Source organism: Macrotis lagotis, chromosome 2 (assembly GCF_037893015.1).
Source record: "Macrotis lagotis isolate mMagLag1 chromosome 2, bilby.v1.9.chrom.fasta, whole genome shotgun sequence".
In the NCBI taxonomy this organism is placed as follows: domain Eukaryota; kingdom Metazoa; phylum Chordata; class Mammalia; order Peramelemorphia; family Peramelidae; genus Macrotis; species Macrotis lagotis.
Genome location: NC_133659.1, coordinates 15004561 through 15028366, shown reverse-complemented (window position 1 = coordinate 15028366; position 23806 = coordinate 15004561). Strand labels below are relative to the sequence as shown.

Here is a 23806-nt window from a genome sequence, read left to right as displayed (position 1 = left end):
ACCTATCTTACTTTTTTGATTGATTCTCCACATGGGTAGTTTCCTAGCAGATGAACTCACAGGTTGGAACCATAAGAAAAAAGCAACTGAGGCATGATTTGGCCATCAGTTCCTTAGGGTGGTCAACTTGACTGTTTTAAAGGAGAACACCACTCTGCCCTTTGCTAAATGCCCTTGGAAATACTTTAGCCCTCTAGAGGATGGGCCAAAGAGAAGCCTTTAAAACTTAATATTTCTTTGATTATTAATTCTGCCTTCTAAGATCAATCCAGCCATTTAAGAATCAATCTCTTATTGAGGAATATCCTGAAAATATATCAAGTTATGTTTTCTATAAAATATTGATTGAACTATGTTTCGACACTGACCACTTAGTAGAATATTCCAAAATGTTAATGAGAAGGTAAAAAGTCAATCTTTTGCCCACATGGTCCCAGAAACTCCACTTGATCCTAATAAAGAGTTCATATCCTAGTTCCACTAGTTTGGCATTAAAATAAACCTAATTTCAGAATTCAAGGGCTCAAGTTTTACATTAACTTTTATCCAAATACAAACTTTAGATGAACTTCATGAGAGTAAGTCAGATGCAGAATGGGTGGGATCAAATGTTTGTTTTGTTGGGTAATAACATGGTTTGAACAGAGAGAGAGTTTGGAGGATGGGGGGGCGGACAAGAATGGGGACATGGTGAGTACAAAGGGACCTGAGGATGGCTAAGCAACTATTTCTTTCTAGTAAGATAGGAACTCTACCTGTGATTTCATTGATAAAGGGAACTTCCACATGAGGAAAGCCCCTCCATCATTGCAGTTTAGCCTAGAGCACTGAAGCAGTCAAGTGATTTACCCAGGATGATGCAGCCAGAACAGATTTGAACTCGAAACTTCCTGGTCCAGATTCCAGCTCTCTATTCACTATGTCTTGCCGGTCTGCCTCTCACAACACTGAGACCTGAACCAGAAGCCAGAAAGCTCCAATATAGATTTAAGAAATACTCCTAAATCAGGTGCAAATTGACCAGTACCAATTTAGATGGGAGATTGTCAAAAGACCACTGCCTCATTGAACAAGGAATGGTAATCCCACTCAGTACTGATTCCAAGAATAGTCTTTTTGATTTAGCTATATCCAACAAGAGGGTGAAAAGTCAGATGTTTGGCACCTTCAGAAATCCTCAGGATTATTTAAATTATGCTGGAGATGGGAACATCTCTAACCTACATTAATGTACACCTGAGTCAGTCTTGAGAGGTCACCTTGAGGGTGATAAGGCAAGAAGGCATCTTCTCACTTGTAGCCTAGATTATCACCACCTGCTGTGTCATGACCCCAGGGTATCCAAGATTCAGTCTCATCTTTGCCTCTGGACTTGACGGTCATCTTGGCTATTTCCTTGTCCCATCTTTATTCCCTTTATTCTCAAATTAACCACTTCTGTCTGGGATGAGAAGGTGTGTTGCTTTTAGCATTAATGACTTATTGACATCTTATGTGAAAATCTCTAAACCCTTACAAAGCAACTGCAGCAGAACAAAGATGATCATCTATGATGCCTGTAACCTATGGAGTCCCAGTTTGCTGATTAGCTCCTAGTACACAAATCATCAGGAATGAATTGATAGAATACTAAGAGGAAAAGATAGTCCCTACCCTCAAGGAGTTTACAATCTAAAGGGTTAGAATAATGTTTCTCTGTTCCTTCTCTCCCCCCTACCCCCAATAAATATTGTTAAGACAGATAAGTTGTACATTGGATAGAGCACCAAGCCTGGAGTCAGAAAGACTCATCTTCCTGAGTTCAAATCTGGCCTTAAACACTATGTGACTGTAAGTAAGTCACTTCACCTTGTTTGCATTAGTTTTTCTATCTGTAAAATGAATTGGAGAAGAAAATGACTGACTACTACCATTGTTAAAAGAAATTGGATCTTGAAGAATCAGACACAACTAAACAATTGAACAAGATCCACATCAGTATTGCCAATCTAGGATAAATACTTCTATGTTCAAGATAAGCTCCTGATTGCTAAGCCTTAACATGGAAGGAAGGCCACAAGCACTGTATTCAAGGCAACTCCTTTCTGTTACCTGCCAGTTTCCCAAAGAACACAAAATTACAAGTTGATCTAAACCGATAACAGAGAAATCAAAGAAGTTAGATCAAAATCTGTCAAATGATGCAGTGAACTCAAGTTGGAAGGAGGATATCTCACCCAAGGGGGAGTGCCCCAAGGTTTCCATTGTAGGAATATAGGGAAGGACATGTTCAAGTTGCCAACTTCTCTACATGTCAGCGTGAAGTGGGGAGAATGGGCCTTGGAGGAAGGGGGGAACTAAGGGTAAATATGAGGGAGCAACTAGGTGGCAAAGTGGATAGAGCACTGGCCCTAGAATCAGGAGGACCTGAGTTCAAATGTGACCACAGACACTTAATACATATTTAGCTGTGTGACCTTTGAGCAAGTCACTTAACCTCAAAGTAGAAGCTGCCCAAAGGCAGCTAGGTGGCACCATGGAGCACAGAGTGCCAGGCCTGGAGTCAGGAAAACTCATCTTCCTGGGTTCAAATCCAGCCTCAGGTACTTAGTAATTGTGTGACCTTGGACAAATCACTTCAGAATGTCAAATGAACTGGAGAAGGAAATGCTAAACCACTCCAATATTTTTGCCAAAATAATTCCAAATGGGAGTCAAGACATGACTAAAAAGCAACTGAACAACAAACTCTTGAATTAGTAATTACATGTAAATTAAAAGTCGATTCTGCATCCCAGGATGTAACATATTGTGGAAACTCTTCCTAGTCCGTTCTTAGCATGGATTTCAACATCATCTTAACTATTTAGTGCAGTGAGAGAACCTTAGGCTTGCTGTCAAAAAAAAAAACACCCCGAGTTCAAATCTTGCCTCATTAGATCCTGGGCAAGAGTTTAATCTCTCTAAGCCTCACTTATAAATGGCAGCAGTAATAGTACCTCACAGGGTTAAGTGAAGATCACTTGAGATAATATATGTCAAAAGTGTATTGCAAATAATAAAGTGCTAATATTTTTATTCATGATGTTTCTTTTTTTTAGGTTTTTTTTTTTTTTGCAAGGCAATGGGGTTAAGTGGCTTGCCCAAGGCCACACAGCTAGGTAATTATTAAGTGTCTGAGACTGGATTTGGATTCAGGTCCTCCTGACTCCAGGGCCAGTGCTCTATCCACTGCACCACCTAGCCACCCCCTGTTGGTCTTTCTTAATAGGAAAAACAAACAAGCTGTAAGGAGCAAAACTGGAATTGACTAGATCTAGTTACTCTGTTCCTCACTGATTATTACCCAATTTGTTTTTCATAGAAGGCGTATTTCCTGGTCTCTTCCTGCCCTCATCAAGTCTGGGTGGATTTTTTTTAATCATTTTGCTTATCCTTAACCCTTTTCTGTAAGCTTCAATTTATTCTAAGCTTCTTTCAGGTCTATGATGCTCCTTTATGTTTGTCCTAAGTGAAATTGCCCTAGTGTTCCCTTTTAATAAATGACCTTTTGAAATTAGTGCTTTTCTGAGAAATTGCTATGAAATCACATTGGTATCTTTAGGGCTTTGTTCTCTTCCTCTTTGAAATCTTTGGAGCATTTTGGGAAAATAGTCAAGATACTCCAGGACAGAACATGAAGAAAGGTCTGAATTTTCAAAAAAGAGGAAGAAAGATTTGGCAAATTATTGACCAATCCTAATGATAAAAATAATAACAATAAATATTAATAGGAATCTTTTATGTGGAACTTTACTTTCGTTATCTAATTAGATTCTCTCAACTCTTAAAGCAAATATCATAGATCTTATTGAGCTCCAATTGCAGAAAAATCTAGAACAGATTAAATAATTGCCCAGGCACTCTTTAGGGAAGTAAAGGATGGCTAGGAATCAATGTGACTTCATTAGAACAAGTTATGGAAGACTGACCTCATGACTTTAGAAAAAGTTGTGGATGGGGCAAGCAAGAGAATGCTCTAGACAGTGTAGCTAAACTTTAGTAAGCAAATGGACAACTCTTGTCTTCCATATGGACAAAAGAGAGAAATACAGACAAGTGACATGTGAATTAGGAAGAAATAGAACCACCAGATACAAATAGAGTTTTTTTAATGACGAATTGATATCAGCTCCAAGTGATGGATTCTATACTTACTTTCCATAGAGCTTTTCCGTGATCCAATCTGTTAGATACTTTTAACAGTGACTTGTATTTTAAAATGACAAAAAATTGTCCTATTCCACTGTGGCACAGAAGTGGCTCTAAATTCCCTAAGGGAATGTTAACCAAACAGCCCAAACTCTGGCACACTCTACCATGCTGGAAAGGCTTTGGCTATGCCCTTGGCAAGACCAAGTCTGTTTCCTAATCAACAGCTCAGCTAACCTTGAGGAGTTTATCTGTAGGCTGAGCACTTGGTGATGAATTCTTCAACCATGGTAACTCATGAAACCAAGAAAAAGACAAAATGGCTCTTGTCCTTTCTGTTTCCTTGGTGATCATGTCACAGTGAGGGAATAAGGGACAGAAAGGACTGAGTTTCTAGATTGGCTACAAAATTAAACTTGGCAACCGGGTGACTCAATCGATAGAGTCAGGAAGAACCATCTTCATGAAATCAAATCTGGTTTCAGACAACTTATTAGCGGTGTGATCCCGGGAAAGTCACTTCACTGCATTTGGCTCAGTTTTTTCATTTGTCAAATAAGCTGGAGAAGAAAATGGCAAACCGCTCCAATATCATTGCCAAGAAAACCTTAAATCTGATCCCCAGGAGTTGGACACAACTGAAATGACAATAAAAAGAAGTGCAAACTGAAGCTGAGAAGGGAAGTGACCCAAACTGTTAACCCTAACCCTGTCAACATCTCCTGGCTCCAAATGCAAAGCTCTTTTTACTCTATTTTTCTGATTCTCAGTGAAGTTATCAGATTTTGTTATTCAATTGTTTCCATTGTGTACATCTCTATGTGACTCCATTTTGGGTTTTTCTTGGCAAAGAGTGACTGCCAATTTCTTCTCCAGTTCATTTGATATATGAGGAAACTGAGGCAAACAGTGAGGATGGATTTGACTTCAGTTCTTTCAGACTCCTGGCCTAGCACTCTATCCACAGTGTCACCCACCTACCCTTAAGGTATATTATTAGTTTTCTGAGGTTCCTTCCAAATCTAGTTGAGCTAATTCATCTCCCTTGACTTTTATATTTCCAACCCTGTAGCTGGCATTAGCATTCCAGTCTTTCCACAGCTCCACCACCATTTACCATTTTTTTCTTTTGTCATTTTTATTAATTAAATTTGCATTTCTCTCTATAGCATCCCATGCTTTCCCCACCACAGTGAACAGCCTTTCTGAGTAGTGTTCATTTATAGTGTCATCAATGGGCAAAAGTTACAACTGATCTAAATTAGGCAGAGGAAGAAAACTTCTTTGCTCCACAAAACTATTTTCTGATTGTCTCACACTCAGGACCATTTCCAGTCATCCTAATCCATATCTGGCCACTGGACCCAGATGGCTCCAGAGGAGAAAGTGAGGCTGGTGACCTAGCACAGCCCCTTCTCACTCAAATCCAATACATGTGCCTGGCATGGCATCACCTCCTTGAAGTCACCGTCTTCTTCAAGAATGAAGGACAAATATCATTATTATTCTCTGAAGAGGTGGGAAGTTATTCTAACATCAATCCTAGCAGTTTTTCAGATTTAGGGGAAAAGACATCTCTCAGTAATCCTGAGTGGTTTGAGAGATGCCCCAAAATATAAAGTTGAAGATTCCCAGTGAATAAATTGAAGCTCAGGTCCCCTATGCCACAGGGCTATCCAAATCAACCTGATGTTGCATGAATTTTCAAGGTGATCCTAGCTTCCAGCCCAAATAAGAAAGCCAAAGACAGGTAAGACAGACAAGAAAACTGAAGTTTCTTTTTCTTTTTTTTAAAGGTTTTTGCAAGGCAATGGGGTTAAGTGGCTTGGCCAAGGCCACACAGCTAGGTAATTATTAAGTGTCTGAGGCCTGATTTGAACTCAGGTACTCCTGATTCCAGGGTCAGTGCTCTATCCATTGCACCACCTAGTCACCTCTGAAGTTTATTTATTCAATCAATTTAACAGTAAGTTATGGATATGTATTTCACACAATTCCAGAGATGGCATATTTATTCACTCTTCCTCCTCTTCCTGATTCACTTCCTCCTCCATTGCAGTAGCCAGAGAGGGAAACAAGAGAAGGTGTGTTTCTTACTAACAATTTTGATAAGGGCAAGAATGGGGGAATAAGCAGGAAAAATTATTAAAAGAAAGAAGATGGTTAATTTGTTATAAAGGAAAGAATGTATTTGAGCTTTGTAGCAATTAGGGGAAAGGGAGGTACAGAAAGAGATTTCTAATGAGAATGTGTCAAAGAAACATAATTAATATGTATCAGAGACACACTGAAAGAAAAAAAAAGAGCAACTGAGCAACAATGTTTTTCTTAAAATCCACTTTCAACCCTGAAAGTATGTCTAGAGGATGCCGCAGTGCAGTGCTGAACCTATAGTCAATAAGACCTGAATAGTTGGGGGACTCTGGTTAAGTCACTTCTCTGCTGCCCACCTCAGTTTTCTCCTTTGCAAAATGGGGATAATAACACCTACCCCCTAGACCTGTTTTATAAAAACAGTTAACAAAAAGCCTGGCAGATAGTAAGCACTATATAAATGTGAACTATCATTATATTAGCTACTATTAATTGTGGTTTTATAAAAGGTTATGATTTTATATGAACAGCATTTATATCTAAAATGAAGTTATAATAATCTAATTTCCCAAGTTCCCTGTTCACAGGCAGAATCTGGGCCTGGGAAAACAGGGTGAACAAAGGAACAGAAGTCCTTGTCAATCATAACAGAGCCTGACTGAATTGTTTGCCTGTGTTAAGTGAAGTGTATCGGGATATCTTGTACTGTACTGGATGTAACCCTCAAATTCAACCCAGCTGTTCCCACAGTACTCCTACTTGGACAGTCACAAGTGATGTCACCATTGTATTGTACTGTATGGGATAATCCTTGACCTGGGAAGATCACTCACGTCCCAAATCTGATTGTTCCATGTATGATCCATCTGCCCACATAGGATCATGTCTAAACTATCTGGTTCCACAACAGCAAGATAGAGCTTCAAGGAATGGAGGGATCCATGACTTCCAAATCAGCTCCTTATAAAGAAAGTAATCAACTGATCTAAGATTTAGTGGCCTGCTTTGTCACAACCACGTTAGAGATGGCTCAGTAAAAACCTGGTTAATAATTTACAAAACCCTTAGTCTACATGGTCTTATTTGATCCTCAGCAGCTCTGAGGTGATAAAGTACTATTCTGGTTCTAAAGATTACAGAATTGAGTTCTGGAAAGGAAGGGCCAAGAGCTCAAGAAAGGGAAAGTGACAGAACCCCAACTCAGGGCTTTTCCTAGCTGACACCCCAGAGATGTTATCTCCGACATTCATTCAGGTCCTTAATCCTGTTACTTTACTGGACTAAAGCATGGAGAAAGTAGGTACTACTAGATAATAATAAAGATACCCTGAGGACTCTGTCACCAAAGAATCATAAATTTAAAGCTTAAAGTTTCCTTAGAAATCCTCTGGCTCTCATGGTGGTATCTTATCGAATATAGTTTTTTTTTTTTAGGTTTTTGCAAGGCAATGGGGTTAAGTGGCTTGCCCAAGGCCACACAGCTAGGTCATTATTAAATGTCCGAGGCCGAATTTGAACTCAGGTCCTCCTGACTCCAGGCCAGTGCTCTAGCCACTGAGCCACCTAGCCGTCCTTCTAACAATAGTTTGTTTTTTTTTTTAAATACCGAGTGCTTTGTAGAGTGTCCGGCAGATTGAGGACAATAAATGTTTGACTAATTCCTTCTCTAAAAAAAAGAAAAGAAACTCTGGCTCCACCCCCTCCTTTCAGAGATAAGGGAACCTGACTGAGGGGGAGGGGAAGTGACTTACAGCCTGGGTGACTGGGAGTCAGTCCCTTCCCTGTAAGCCCTAGTTTCTTCATGTGTAAAATAGGGGAGTTGAATTAGATGACCGGGATTGGGAAGAGATCCTGTCAGAGTAGAGTGCCCTTGGCCTTTCTTTGTACGGCGAGGCCTGGCACCCAGTAGGAGCTTAATAAAGAGGCAGCTATGGGTTACAGTGCATAGAGTGGTTCAACTCTTATGAGGGAACAACCCAGGCAAGTCACTTCATTTAGCCTCAGTTTCCTCATCTGTAAAACGGGGACATGAGCCCCTCCCGGCCAGGAGAAAATAATATATGTCAAGTGCTTTGCCCACTGGACCAACCTAGTAAATGGCAGACTGGCTGACTCTGAAGGTCGAAGCAGATGATCCACCAAGGAAACTGGAAGACCCGGATTCAAATCTCGGCTCTATCGTTCCGCCCCGCTTTTGCCTCTGTCCTGAGTGGCCACAGAGTGGAATCTGAAGGCTCTTTAGAGGCCACCTCGTCCATTTTACAGATAAGAGGCCTCTCCTCCTCTCCTGGGGCATCTCACCGACTCCCCAAGGATGACTACGGCACCCTCCGCGCGTGGAAATTAGCCAGGCCCCCCGGAAAGGAGAAAGGGCAGAGCAGAGGAAGTCCCCGGGCCTCCCCTAGTGTGGGGGGCGGAGGGAAGGGCGGCCCGGCAGGCCCCACCCAGGAGCCTCGGGGGCGGGGAGCCACCTATCCCCGACCCTGCCGGCTCTAGCCGGTGGGTGGGTGGGGGAGTGGGTGGGTCGGGCCGGAGAGGGGGAGGGCCCGGGCGGCTGTCTCTTTAAGGAGAGCGGCTGGGGTGTGTGAGTGCGGCTGAGCCAGCCACCCAGGGCCAGAGCAGCGGGGCAGCGGCGGGGGCAGCGGCAGCAGGGGCAGCGGCGGGGGCAGCGGCAGCAGGGGCAGCGGCGGGGGCAGCGGCAGCAGGGGCAGCGGCAGCGGGGGCAGCAGCAGCGTCAGTAGTAGCGTCCGCGGCCCCACCATGGTGCAGATCGTCCAGGTGCAGACCAAGGCGTACCCCGACCAGAAGCCGGGCACCAGCGGGCTGCGCAAGCGGGTGCGGGTGTTCCAGGAGAGCGCCCACTACGCCGAGAACTTCATCCAGAGCATCGTGGCCACGGTGGAGCCGGCGCGGCGGCCCGAGGCCACGCTGGTGGTGGGGGGCGACGGCCGCTTCTACATGCGCGAGGCCATCCAGCTCATCGTGCGCATCGCCGCGGCCAACGGGGTGAGCGCGCCGCCCGGGGGGGGGGGGGACCCCCGGCCGCCCCGGCCGCCCCGGCCGCCCCGGCCGCCCCGGCCGCCCCGGCCGCCCCGGCCGCCCCGGCCGCCCCGGCCGCCCCGGCCGCCCCGGCCGCCCCGGCCGCCCCGGCCGCCCCGGCCGCCCCGGCCCGCACGTCGCCCACGAGCCGGGCCCGGAGCTGGGCGGGCCCCGGGCGGGGCTCGGGGGCTGGGGCCGGCCCCGGCCTTCACCTTGGGCGGCCCCTTCCTCCGCCTCCCTCCCCATCCCCCACCCTAGGCCTCTGACATTTAAAGTAACCTTCCCCGGAGATCTGGTTACCGACTCGGGCCGGGGCGAGACCCGGACCAGGGCTGGGGCCCCGGGAGGGATCCGGGCGCGGCGGGCGCCCCCCTTCCCCCCCCAACCCCGATCTTTCTGTTCGCGGGGGGGGGGCGACTCCTCCCTCTCTCAACCTGGCAGCCCGGGAAGGGGCGCTCCTGGACCCCCCCATTTCTATTAGGACACCCTTAGGCCCCCAAGGGGGATGGGAGGCCGGCGCGGACCAGGAAATGAAAGTAAGGCCTGGGTGTCTGTTCCCCACCCCGAACCCCATACCCATGGGAGCCACCCCGGCTACCTGCTGGTCCGGAGGAGCGGGGTCCGGGCACCCCGAGCTTGGAGCAAGGCCCAGGGAGGCCTCCTCCGGTAGGACCCCAGCACGGTTCACAAAGTTTTTCAAATCTGGAAGTCTGAAGCAATGGGCTTTTGGGGTTTGCTTTGGTTTTCTTGGAAGCCTCCCCAATCTAAATCCAGACCAACCTGATCACCCCCTCCCTAGAGACAGTTCACTTTGAACCTCATTTTATTTTATTTTTTAAAGTTATTTATTTATTTTGAAGTTTACAATTTTCCCCCAAGTCTCACTTCCCTCCCCCACCCCCACATTAAATCCAAGGTATGCACTGATCTCTGTTGGGTGTGATGAGACAGCAATCCTATCCTTAAGGAAGAAGCATAAAGTATAAGAGATAACAAGATCAGACAATAAGATATCAGGTTTTTTCTAAATTAAAGTGAATAGTCCTTGGTCTTTGTTCAAACTCCATACTTCTTTCTCTGGATACAGATGGGACTCTCCATTGCAGACAGCCCCAGATTGTCCCTGGTTGTTGCCCTGTTGGTATGGGCAGGTTCATCACCCCCATGTTACTGTTACGGTGGACAGTGTTCTTCTGGTTCTGCTCATCTCGCTCAGCATCAGTTCATACAAGTCCTTCTAGGCTTCCCTGAATTCCAATCCCTCCTGGGTTCTAATGGAACAATAGTTGAACCTCATTTTATAAGGCCCCTCTGCCCTCCCCACACATACATGCACATACAGAGATAATTCTGTTGGTTAGAATACAGACTCTCTGAGCCTCCACTTTTCTAAAAATAAAGTTGTTAGACGGAGCCCAAGGTTTCTATTATCCTATAATTACCTCTCCCTAGGAAGAGGTAAACTGAGTCCTAGTGAGCAAGTAAAGTGTGTCAGGGGTTGTTAAGTCACTTTTGCATGGAGAAATTGCTGTACTACCTCTGTTCAGACTGGGATCCCCTGGTCCCTGGAACTTCAGGTAACTCTAATTGCTGTAATTGTTTTAAAGAACCTAGAGCTTGCAAAGTATAGATCTATGACAGAGAGAGCTTGGGTCCTACAGAGCTGACTGGGGTGATGAGAGTTGTTATAGTCCCTACATGTATGGACAGGAAAAGTGGCTCTCTGGGGATGGAGAGAGATTCATTTAAAAATAATCTTAAAATTGAAAAAAATTAAAATGATAGACTTAAAAAAGTTGAAAAATGCCTCTCATCTTCATTATTCTACGTGGACCAACTGAATCCATGCAGATCCTGAATAATTCTATTTGGTAACTAAGTCATTTCTCAGGGCGATGATATTTGTATTTCAGTTTTGAAGACCACGACATCAGGGAGGTGATGCCATGACAAAAAAAGTGCATTGGATGTGAGTGAGTGGGTGGCACCAGCCTCACTTTCTCCTCCAGAGTCATCTGGGTCTTAGTGGCAAGATATGAATCAGGATGACTGGTGATGGCCCTGGATGGGATGCACGGGTTAAATGACTCACTCAAGGTCATACAGCTAGTAAGGCCACTTTTAAACTCAGGTCCTCCTGACTCCAGGGTGCTGTTCTAGCCACTGTCCTACCTGCTTACCTGGGGCAGTTAAGTAGCAAGGTGACTAGAGTTCTGGAGTTAGGAAAATTCATTTTGGGGAGTTTTAATCTGGCCTCAAACACTAGCTGTATGACCCAGACAAGTTACTTAAGAAGGAGGAGGAGGAGGAGGAGAAAGCATATTTCTCAGGGTAGATGGATAGTAAGTATCTGGGCAGAATTTGAGGCTTGGATTTTCCTGCTTCCAAGCCCAGCTCTCCATCCTCTTGCTCAAGCCACTGCAGAGGTTATATAACTATTGATTAACAACGCTTTTGTTTCCTTTCTTAGAATTTAGGAGAGCATTTTGGCTGTGGTTGGCATAGTCTGCTTGTTTTGGGGGACCTGAGATTTCCCAGGTGTTAAGTCCTCCCCCACTTTATCTTCCAGGAATACGATCTCTCTTGATCTTCTTATCCGATAATACTTCATTTACACTCCTGGTTCTGTGCCTGCCTGGTTGTCCACTCCTTTATATCCTTTTTCAGAGCTGCCTCTGGGTCTCTCACTTAACCCTGGCTCTGTTCTGGTCTCTGGCCTCCCTGGATATTCTTCTCAGCATCTGTGGGTTCAAAAATCGTTTCTGTGCAGCTGATTCTTTGTGGTTTTTTTTGCAAGGCAATGGGGTGAAGTGACTTGCCCAAGGTCACACAGCTAGGTAATTAGTAAGTATCTGAGTACTGATTTGAACTCAGGTCCTCTTGAGTACAGTGCTGGAGGTTTATTCACTGTGCCACCTAGCTGCTCCTGTGCAGATGATTCTTACATTTATCCAACTCTAATTTCTTTCTTGTTCTCGAAGCTTGAATCTCCAACTGGGTAAACATCCCACACTTATCATGTTCACAAATGAGCATGTTGTCTTTCTTTCTTTTGTCTTTTTTTCTTGTTTTTTTTTTGTCTTTTTTTTTTTTGTTGTAAGGCAGTGGGGTTAAGTGACTTGCCCAAGTTCAAACAGCTAGGCAATTATTAAGTGTCTGAGGCTGGATTTGAACTCAGGTCCTCCTGACTCCAGGGCCGGTACCCCCCCAGTCTTGACCACCTTCTGTACTTCCCCAGGTCTGTGAGAGTTTCACTGTCTTCACCTAAACTCATAGCTAAGGTGGCCTCCTCAACTTCTCGGGGTGCTCATCCCACACTGTTAATCTGTGGTCAAGTTGTGTTTCTATCTTCACAACATATATTTACCTCTTTCCATTCCCCCAGATTCCCAAGTCATCACCTGAAATAGCTTCATTTGTTTCCTTTCTCAAGTCTCCCCACCATTTCCATCCGTCCTCCTTTCAGATGTCAGATTAACCTTCCTAAAGCACTGCTTTGACATGTGATGCTCTCTAGCCATTAAACTCCAGTGGCTCCCTATTGCCTTCAGGATTCAACATAACATGTTGTGTATGGCATTGAGAGCTCCTCTTGATCAGGTCTCTTCCTCCCTTTGCAGACTCCTTACATACACCGAATTCCCCCCATGTCCTCTAGAGCTGGTGACACTGGCCTTTTTGTTGTTCTTCTCATAAGACACTCAATCTCCTGGCCTTCCATGCCAGAATGCTCTCCCTCCTCATCTGCCTCCTGGTTTCTGTGACTTCCTCCAAATGCCAAATCAAATCTTCTGTTCTGCAAGTAACCTCTCTTAGACTTCTCCACTGCCTCTGCCTTCCTGCTGAGATTACTCGCTATTTATACTATTTCCATTTCATACATCTTGAGTATGCAGTTTCTTTCCCTCCCTCTTCCTTCCTTCTTTTCTTCCTTCCTCCTTCCCTTTCTCCTTTTCTCTTTTTTCTTTCCTTCTTCCACTCCCTCTCTTTTTTCTCTTCTTTCTCTCCTCTCTTTCTCCTTCTGTCTGTTCTCTCTCTCTCTCTCTCTCTCTCTCTCTCTCTCTCTCTCTCTCCTTCAGAATGTAAGCTTCTTGAATACGGGGTGGTATTTTGCCTACTTTGTGTTCCAGTGCTTACCACGGTGCTTCACATACAGTAAATGCAATGTTGGCAAACTGACCTGTTTTCCGTAAATTATCCTCAGTGGCTCTTCCCATCAACACAAAAGGTCTTCCTCAGGTCGGTGGGGTATCATGATAATACCCAATCTGCTTTCTTGACATGATTGGTCTACCTTCTTTTCTGGTCTTGCCTTAAGGGATCTCTGATCCCATTAGTGCCATTACCTCCTCCATATCTTACCTTCTGCAATTCTTATCTAGATGCTCCCATAAGGCCTGTCATATTGGGGGCCTTCTTCTAGGTCTTACCACTGAGTGGAGAGTAGCCCTATGACAACTCTAAGGCTTTCCATCTGTTATTTCTTGCTTCTCCAATGATGATTGCTTTTCACATGCAAGTCACTGATGGTAGTATGTGCAGCAGAGCAATGTTGTCTCTTTACCATTGACCTTTGGGAGATTTTGATTCTTGTGGAATCCTGTGATTTAAAGCCATATGTCATTAACCAGAATGTTGTTGTTCAATGGAATTGAATGATTGAACTTCCTTTGCAGGAGAAACTTGGGGTTACTGAAAATGGTAGGTAGTTTTCCAAGTACAGCCTAGTCCATCCTCAGTTCTGGGCCCAGAGCATTCATTTTTAATGTACAGAAATCAGTCTGTGCCACACGAATTCTTGATTCAGCTTAATGGACTCTCCATCTAGATCTGCATCACAGACTGGATAATAGGCATTCTTCATCTACCTGGTTTTTCTGGTGTAGCTTCTTAGGTTGCATTTGAATCCTTGTTCATCTCAGGAAGCATCAGTGTTCTGACCAGTACAAAGTCAAAGTCATCTAAAGATAAGAGCAGTCTGGAAGATTTCAATACACATACACACACACACACACACACACACACACACATATATCTATATCTATATCTATATCTAATCTATATATCTATATGCGCAAGACAATGGGGTTAAGTGGCTTGCCCAAAGCCACACAGCTAGGTAATTATTAAGTGTCTGAGGCTGGATTTGAACTCGGGTACTCCTCACTCCAGGGCCAGTGCTGTATCCACTGTGTCACCTAGTCACCCCCAAGATTTCAATATTTTAAGGGACATCCTCTTTCACTGGACTCTGTGTCAGGTATCTTCCATGACACCTTGGGGGGGCTGTAATGTGACAGCCCAAACATGGTGACTCCACTGCTATTGATGAGAACCTATGTTCTCATAGAAATGTTGACAGATGTTTTTAGATTTTGGAAGTGGTTTATGTTGTTTTAGGTTTTGTCATTGGTTACCATTTATTTTTCTCCTTTCAGTAAAGTAATGAAAGAGATTCATAAACTTCTTTTTTGGTCTGTTTTTTTGCAAGGCAAAGGAGTTAAGTGACTTGTCACACAACTAGAGAATTGTTAAGGGTCTGAGTTTGGATTTGAATTCAGGTTCTCCTGACTCCAGGGCTGGTGCTCTATTTATGCCCTACCTAGCTGCCCCTCTATTGCACCACCTAGCTGTCCCTTGTTCATAAACTTTTTTGCTTCACTCTGGCTAAACTTTCATAGGAAATAGTGTTATTGTTAATCATTCAGGTTAGATTCTTTGTGATCTCATGGACTATTGAATTCCAGACTCTTCTATCTTCAGCTATCTCTCAAAGTCTGTCCAAGTTCATGTTTGTTGCTCCCATGACATCTATCTCATCCTCTACTGTCCCCTTCTCATTGTATTTTCTTTTTTTTAGGTTTTTTTTGGCAAGGCAAATGGGGTTAAGTGACTTGCCCAAGGTCACACCGCTAGGTAATTAAGTGTCTGGGGTTGGATTTGAACTCAGGTACTCCTGACTCCAGGGCTGGTACTTTATCCACTTTGCCACCTAACAGCCCCTTCTCATCAGTTTCAACTTCAGTATTTCATTTTCCAATTCCTGAATTAATTTTGTTAAGTACTGAATGATTTGATTTCCTTGCTGTCTAAGGAGTTCTCAAATCTTCTCCAGAACCACAATTCAAAGGTGTTGATTTGGGGTGGCTAGGTGGATAGAACACTGGCCCTGGAGTCAGGAGTACCTGAGTTCAAATCTGGTCTCAGACACTTAATAGTTACCTAGTGGTGTGGCCTTGGGCAAGCCACTTAACCCCATTTGCCTTACAAAAACCTTAAAAAAAGTGTTGATTCTATGGCATTCACCTTTCCTTATAGTAGAACTCTCATTGCCATACATTGCTACTGGAAAAACCAAACCTTTTCTACATGAATCTTAGCAAAGTGATGTATCTGTTTTTTAGTATACTATTCAGATTTGCGATAGTTTTCTTTTTTTTTTTGGCAAGGCAAAGAGGTTAAGGGACTTGTCCAAGGTCACACAGCTAGATAATTATTAAATGTCTAAGCTCAAATTTGAATTCAGGTCTTCTTGACTCCAGCGCATGCTTTAGCCACTATAGATTTCCTTTCAAAGAATAAGAGTCTTTTGAACTCAGGTCCTACTGATCTGAGTCAGGGCTGGTGCTTGATCCACTGAGCTGCATAGCCGCCCCAAGTGTCTTTTAATTTCATGACCCATAGCTACCATCTGCAGTAACTGTTGAACTCAAGAATATAAAATTTGATACAGCTTCCATTTCTTCTCCCTGATATATATATGTCAATTCATTTATCCATTTTTCATTTCAGGACATCAGTTTATTTAAATAGTTCTCTTGATATAAGTGGACTCTTTTATTAGCTTTAAATTTCATTCCCTATCATTTACTTTTTTTTAGTTTTTTTTTTTTTTTTTTTTTTTTTTTTTTGCAGGCAATGGGGTTAAGTGGCTTGCCCAAGGCCACATTTGAACTCAGGTACTCCTGTCTCCAGGGCTGGTGCTCTATCTACTGTGCCATCTAGCCACCCCTATCATTTGCTTTTTTATCACATTGATTTCCAAATATAGTTCTCTCTTTTTCATTCCTTAAATGTTTTCCTGGTAACAAAGCCGCCCCCCCCACCCCAGTTTAGCTAAACTAACCAATACATTCATTATGCCTAATAAATATCCCACACCTATAACTTTCCCTTTTCCCACTAAAGAGATTTGCTTGTCTTTTCTCTGGGACCAAAGTTTCATGCTATCTTTGCCTCTTTATCCTTCTGATTTGAGGTTGATTTTGTTCTCTGCTCTAAGTTGATGTTCTGACCTGTTAGAGGGTCATTCATAACCTGGAATAGTGCCTTTGTATCACTTTTTGTTCACTAACTACATTACAACCTGTTGGTGCTTACCATATGTCTTTTTGTTGCTCTTTTGGTTTTTATTTTATTTTTTCTGAGAAGATGGTACTCCAGCATTCATAGACATAGAGCATCACCAGGACTTTTTATGTTTGTTTGTCTTATGCTTTATTACATTAAAATGCTGTCTTGCTGGCACTTTATAAATTTCATGGATTGAGAGGTGATGGCATGAGCTCAGATACCCCTGATTTTGACCAGTTCTCTTATCAGCTCAGGGGTAGTCTCTTGGTATTAATTTTTTTTTAGTTTTTTCAAGCAATCAAGTTAAATGACTTGCCCAAGGTCACACAGTTAGGTGATTATTAAGTGTCTGAGGCTAGATTTGAGCTCAGCTCCTCCTGACTCCAGGGCCGGTGCTCTATCACTGCACCACCTTAAAACTCATAAGAATGTGGTCCATTGGAAAATTATCCACAAAGATCCGGCTCTTCCCTTTTGGTCTCTTCATTAAAGATAGACATTTCAAAATGGGCTGGGGAGCAGGTAGCTGTCAATGTTTTCCTGATTGTCTTTTAAAAAATAACATTTTCAGACCTTCCTCTTTTAAAAAAAATTTCATTTGGGGTCAGCTAGGTGGTGCAGTGGATAGAGCACTGGCCCTGGAGTCAGGAGGACCTGAGTTCAAATGTGACCTCAGACAATAATTACCTAGCTGTGTGGCCTTGGGCAAGCCACTTAACACCATTGACTTGCAAAAACCTAAAAATAATATCATTTGAATCAATCTCTGAGGAGTCTCCAAATTGTATCACATAAATTAGGGGACTTAAAAGTTCTATGCAAATATTTTTAAATCATGGCTTTCATAATGATAACACTGATACAATTGCTGGGGTCCTGCCACTCTTTGAAAATTCACCTTAATTGAAATTTCTATTTATTCATTTTGTACCCCATCTAATAACTTCATTATTGTGGCCAATGAGAAGAGATGGCTGTAAAATTGCCTGGTGATCTGTTCCAATTCACATCTGTTTGTTTCCCAGATTTTCTTTTCTTTTCTTTTCTTTTCTTTTCTTTTCTTTTCTTTTCTTTTCTTTTCTTTTCTTTTCTTTTCTTTTCTTTTCTTTTCTTTTCTTTTCTTTTCTTTTCTCTTCTTTTCTCTTCTCTTCTTTTCTCTCCTCTTCTCTCCCTCTCCCTCTCCCTCTCCCTCTCCCTCTCCCTCTCCCTCTCTCCCTCTCCCTCCCCTCCCCTCCCCTCCCCTCCCCTCCCCTCCCCTCTCCTCTTCTCTTTTTGCAAGGCAATAGGGTTAAGTGACTTGCTCAAGGTCACACAGCTAGGCAATTATTAAGTGCCTTAGGCTGAATTTGAGCTCAGGTCCTCAGTGCTCTATCCACTGTGCTACCTAGCTGCCCCCCACCCCTATTTTCTTAGAGCCCTTTCCTAGATCCCACCCCTGCCCTACTCACATTCTACCTTGTATCAAACTCTTGAGGGATCAGGATTCTTACCAAGGCAGTCCTATTCTTTATTCTGTGTCTTCTGTATACATTTGATATATACTTATTAACTCTGTATGCCTATTCTACTTCATTTTGACTTTTGCAACTCCAGTGGCTAGATCAATGTCTGGCATTTAGTAGACACTTATTAAGTGCTTGCTGGGTTGAATTCACTCATTAAGTTCATGCATAAAGTTATCTTAGAAGGACAAATTGACTCAATGAACATTTGTTAAGTACCTACTGTATGCAGACTATACTAGACATTGGGAAAATTGCAAAGTTTAGGTCGGGTGATCCTTTGCCTTCATGAATCATAGCCATGTATACAGGGGGATTATTAAAATATCATATTTGTTAAGTATTATTAACTTCAAGGCAGCCTGTGCTATCTATCCGCTGATGAAGAAACTTAGCTAGTAATAGTATACATTATTTAGCTTATAAAATTAGAGCTAGCTATGACTCCAGCAGCCATGCCTACTATCTTCAAACATTTGAATGACTCTCATGGGGTGGGGATTAGATTGGTTTGCTTAGTTAGTTGCAAAGGACAGAACAAGGGACAGGGGATGACGATTTTAGATGAGGAAGTCTTTCCAAGGTGAGGGGCTGCCTGGAAACAAGGTAGCTTCCCCCTCTCTAGAGGTCCTCATGCAGGAAACTGGGCAGGCATGTCCTAGGAAATATGGGTTTTGTGTATGCTTTGAGTCCCCACATCCTTTCTTCCAACTCATGACTTCTTTGGATAGCATTAAAAGGGAGGAAAGAGAAAACAGGGGCAGGTGTAGGAGACCCAGATAATTCCAATTGGGCCAAAATTGGAACCTGGTTCTCTGATCTAGACTGGTGCTCTTCCAGATGGTGGCCATGTTGAATTTGCTGTTGGGATACCCAAGTGGAGTTGGCCTGTAGACTGTGGAAATGCAGATGAGGAGTTCCAAAGAGGAATTCGGACTAATCGTGTGTGTGTGTGTGTGTGTGTGTGTAGGTATTCACATCATATATATCAATATATGTATATAAAATGCATATATGCAATATGCATATTTATGTATAGTATTATATCGAGTATACACAAGTATTATTTATATGAGTGTCTATATCGACATCTATTTTATATATTTATATAGATACATAATACACACATCATCATCATCATCATCATCTTTATAGAGAGATGCTGTTTGAAGCCATGGAGGCAAATTGTGTTCCAAGGGAGGGAGTGGAGAGAGGGCAAAGTATCAGAATAAGGACAGAACTCGGGGGAAACCCACAATAAAGGTCACAATGATGAACCAATGAAGAAGATGAAGGTGGAGCAAACAGCAAGGTGGTAGGAGGGTAAGGAGAGTTTGGAGGCTCTAAAGTCAGGGGTGAAGAAAATAACTAACAAATGGAGGGACTGACAGAGTGAGAACTTGCAGAGAGATCGAGGAGGAGGAAGACTGAAAAGGGGTCACTAGATTTGGCTTAGATTAGCAACTCTCCAAACACTCCTCATCCAGAGATGGGGATTGGAATGTATGCAAATAACTCCTGCAGTGTTGTATGTGAGAAGGGTTCATAATTAAAAGGAGGAAAAGGTTCCTCTGGATAAAGAGATCGGGAAAACCTGGATGAAATAAATGAATGAACGAATGAAGCAGCTTTTGTTAAGCATTATGTGTTAGATCTGTGTTAAAGTGCTAGCCTTTGAGTTGAGTTTTGAAGATTGAGCAAGAAAACCCCAACTGGTGTCAATATAGAGATATGGGGCAAGGACATTCTAGTCATAGAAGATAGGAATAACGATGGTCTTAGAAGGCTGCCCAAGTGCAGAAAATGACCTCTAGTAAGGGCAGGGACTGTTCTTCATTTTTTTAATTTGCTTCTCTGGTGCTTCCTTAGTGACTGATGGATGAGAGGTACCATGAAGTGATTGTAAGCCCCTTGGGGACAGGGACTGTTGTTTTGTAGCCCCAAATCTTAGGACAGTACCTGGCTACATAGGTGCTTAATAAATGCTTATTTAATGACTGATAAGCCAAATGGTTAAAGTAACAGTCCTGGAATCAGGAAAAACTGGGTTCAAGTTGCATTTTGGATATTTATTATCTGTGACCTTGGGTTAGTCACTTCTGTTGTCTGAATTCAGGCTCCCCCTGTATCTGATGGGACTACCTGGGCTGCTGTAAGATAGTGGAAGTAAAATGGTTGCAAACCTTCAGATGCTCTGTAATAATACCATTATCCATTAGGTTGATGAATGAGGATTAGGAAGATGGATGAAGATGCTTCAGACAAAATATCCTTGTGGGATTATCCCTTCTTTCTGTCACTACTCAATGCCTTGGTTGGGTGGGGCCATCTTGTGGACAGCAGGAGGGTGTCTGGGTGCTCTGATTGGGGGTGGATTTTTGACCTTGGGGATATCTGTGGAATGTGCCCTGAGCTCTGAGGGCAACCCTACCAGGCCAGGACTTCACTGCTCTATGAGTTTAGCAGACCAGGGATTCTTCCATGGAGGCCCATTTTCATCCATACCCTCCAGCAAGTTTAACAGTTTAATCCAAAAACCTTCAATTTTCCCATGAAACTTAGAGTTTGGGTTCAGAAGTCAAATCCTAGCTCTGTCATTTATCCAAATCCCTCCATATTTCTGGACCTCAGTTTATTAATCTGTAAAATGAGAGACCTTCCAAAATCCCTTTGGGTTTTAAATCTATAATCCTAGGATCACCTTCATTCCTAGTTTTCCTGCCACATTTATCTACCCAGGATTGTCACCTTTTTTTTCTTTTGCAAGGCAGCAGGGTTAAGTGACTTGCCCAAGGTCACACACCTAGGTAATCATTAAGTGTCTGAGGTCGGATTTGGACTCAGGTCCTCCTGACTCAAGGTACTCTATCTATTGAGTCAGGAGAACCTGAGTTGAAATCCAGCCTCAGGCACTTAATAATGACCTAGCTGTGTGGCCTTGGGCAAGTCACTTAACTCCATTGCCTTGCAAAAATAAAAAAAGAAACACCAACAAAAAAAAAAAACCAAAAACAAACTGATCAACATAGCAACTCAGCCTGACAGTGTATATAGTATTCTATCCCCATGGTTCCCCACTTCTGCAGGTTCAGGTTTTGTTTTTTTGGTAGTTTGCATTTGCATTATTGAAGCCATTTTGTACATTGCCTTAGTGTATTAATAGCGTAGATCTCCACTAAGTCTTTTTTGGGCTATATCATATTCAGCCCTTCCTATGAGTCTGATAACAGTAGCTGACTATTCCCATGAATGGATGAGCCATGGGTGGCATTTTGAAGTTTATAAATAGCTTCCCTTGGGCCTCACAACCACCCTGTCAAGTGGGCAGTACAGATATTAATATCCTCATTTTACAAATAAGGAAACTAAGGATGCAACCTGATGGGACTTGCCTGTGCTCCCCCAGTGAATAGGGATCTGAAGCAGTTCCTCCCTCGCCCATGGCAATCTCTGTGTTATCTTGGTGTCTTTACCTTGATTGTGCCCAGAATGCCCCCTCTGCTTGTCTCTGCCTCTTAGACTGTCCGGTTCAAGTACTGCCTCCTCCAGGATGTCTTTCCCCCAAAGATGGTGGCTTCCTGAGCACACTGATATCTTTCTATTTCCAAACCAAGAGAGGATTAGATCATGAACTAATGGGACCAGATGAAAATAAAACAGCATGCATCCTTGTTCAGGATTCAGACTCAGGAGTCCTGATTTCAAATACAAGGCTAGTTCTACTGCCCCAGACTGAGGGTTAAAAATGGCCCTGTTCCACCTCCCTGTTGGCAGGTGCAGGGAAGCCAGGAGGGGAATTATGGGACTAGATTAAAAGCTTGTGTCTTATTTAGCCCTTCCAAATGAGAAAATTGCCTCTTTGTTTAATTGTTTGTTTGTTTTTTAGTTTTTGCAAGGCAAATAGGGTTAAGTGGCTTGCCCAAGGCCACACACAGCTAGGTCATTATTTAAGTGTCTGAGGCCACATTTGAACTCAGGTCCTCCTGACTCCAGGGCCAGTGCTCTATGCACTGCGCCACCTATCTAACCCCTCTTTGTTTAATTGTAAAAAAAAAAAAAATCAGTTCCAAAATTTTTAAATTTCTTGAATGGTTCTTCTGCCCAGTTAGATAGAATAAGGGTCCCCCCTTTTCTGGACCCCTTGTTCCTTCTAAACAATTACTGGAGAATAATTGGAAAGCTCAAAATAATTTTAGGAAAAATTTCAATTTTTTTTCTCATGGTCCTAGCCATCAATATTTAGAGAACCTAAGATAGGAGTCCGAGGGCTTAGATTTGAATCTCAGTTTGGTCACAACTTGGTCAAACTCTTGGAGCTTTGGTGTAGGCGAAGGTGGCCTCAGAGCTCTTCTGGCCTTGGAGTGACGGTCGAGTCACGGGAGGCTTGTTTCCCTTGAAGTCCCTCACATAAATCAGATTTAGCCTTGAATGACATGGAGGATTTTGCTTGGTCCTGTTAGCAGTGGGTTTTAGAGTCTACCCATTTGAATTTCTTTGAAAAGTAAAGACCATTTTAGAAGGAGAATTTTTGATCTGACCATGGAAACTAGCTGGTGCAGTAGATAGAATATTGGACTTGGAGATAGGAAGACCTAGGTTCAAACTGATAATTTAGGAGCTGTATGACCCTGGGCAAGTCATTTAACTTCCATCTATCTGTATTAGTATTCTGATCTATAAAATGGGCATAAGGTTAGCTCCTATCTCCCAGGATTGATCAAATGATACACCTTTTTTAAATTTGTTTTTTGCTTTTTCCTTCTTGTAATTTCTCCTCCTTTATTCTGATTTTTCTTTCACAGCATAACTAATGGAAATATGTATAACACAATTAGACATATATAACTTCTATCATATAACTTGCTATCCTAGGATGCAAGGAGGGAATCATGGCAGGGACAAAACTTTACAAAAATGATTGTTGAAAGCTATCTTTAAATATAATTGAAAAAATAAAGATAAAAAGGAAATGAAGAAAAAAGGAATTTGTACAACTTGACAGATATAAATATTGATGATTTTTATTATTAATTGACAGGCCTAGCACCAGTTCTGGCGTATGTTCAAACTTACAAATGCTTGCTGAATTGAATTGAACAAGGTGACAAGAGGCCCAGAGATTTGCCTCAGATCATGGTCAGAATTAGGACTAGAATTCGGGCCTCTTAAATTCTTAGAATTCTTTTCCTTTCATAAGAAAGAACTAAAGTCTGGGGGCACCAAGATACAAGCAGTCCTTGCCCTTGGTTACCATCTAATGACAAGTATTCTAGGCTCCCCCCTTAGATGCTCAGTATAGGGTCAGTGGTGTGGAGGGGGGTTGGGTAGTGCTTCTGGCAGAAGCGGGGACCTTGAAGGAAGCCAGGGGAAACTGGAGCAGAGCTCATGGGAGAGAATTTTGGAGAAAACAACAGATTTCATTTGATTGTCATTTCAAGGCTAGAAGGGCCTTTTTGACCTACGACAAAGCCCTGAGGGTTTGACTGAGTTGTGACCAAACTGGGATTCAAACCCAAGCCCTCGGACTCCAGATGGGACGCGTGCATTGGTGGAAGGACATTGAGAGTAAGGTAGTCAGTACTTATCCATCGCTGCCTCCTCTCAGGTCATTCCTGGCAAGGGGCAATGAAGTCGATAGGGTCTGTTTC

General features: G+C 43.0%; 1 protein-coding gene and 1 long non-coding RNA gene across 2 annotated transcripts in view; one reads left to right on the top strand and one right to left on the bottom strand.

Moving 5' to 3' along the window:
* Positions 1-8678, bottom strand: part of LOC141512380 (uncharacterized) — a 41661-nt gene extending 32983 nt beyond the window's left edge. Inside the window, exon 1 of the long non-coding RNA XR_012475468.1 lies at positions 8354-8678. This is a non-coding gene — a long non-coding RNA (uncharacterized LOC141512380). The remainder of the gene's footprint in view (positions 1-8353) is intronic.
* A 316-nt stretch (positions 8679-8994) lies between these two features.
* The window catches only part of PGM1 (phosphoglucomutase 1), a 72990-nt gene continuing 58178 nt past the window's right edge, over positions 8995-23806 (top strand). The window contains exon 1 of the mRNA XM_074221260.1: positions 8995-9270. Within this exon, the coding sequence (XP_074077361.1) occupies positions 9025-9270 (246 nt within the window). The 5' untranslated portion in view covers positions 8995-9024. The remainder of the gene's footprint in view (positions 9271-23806) is intronic.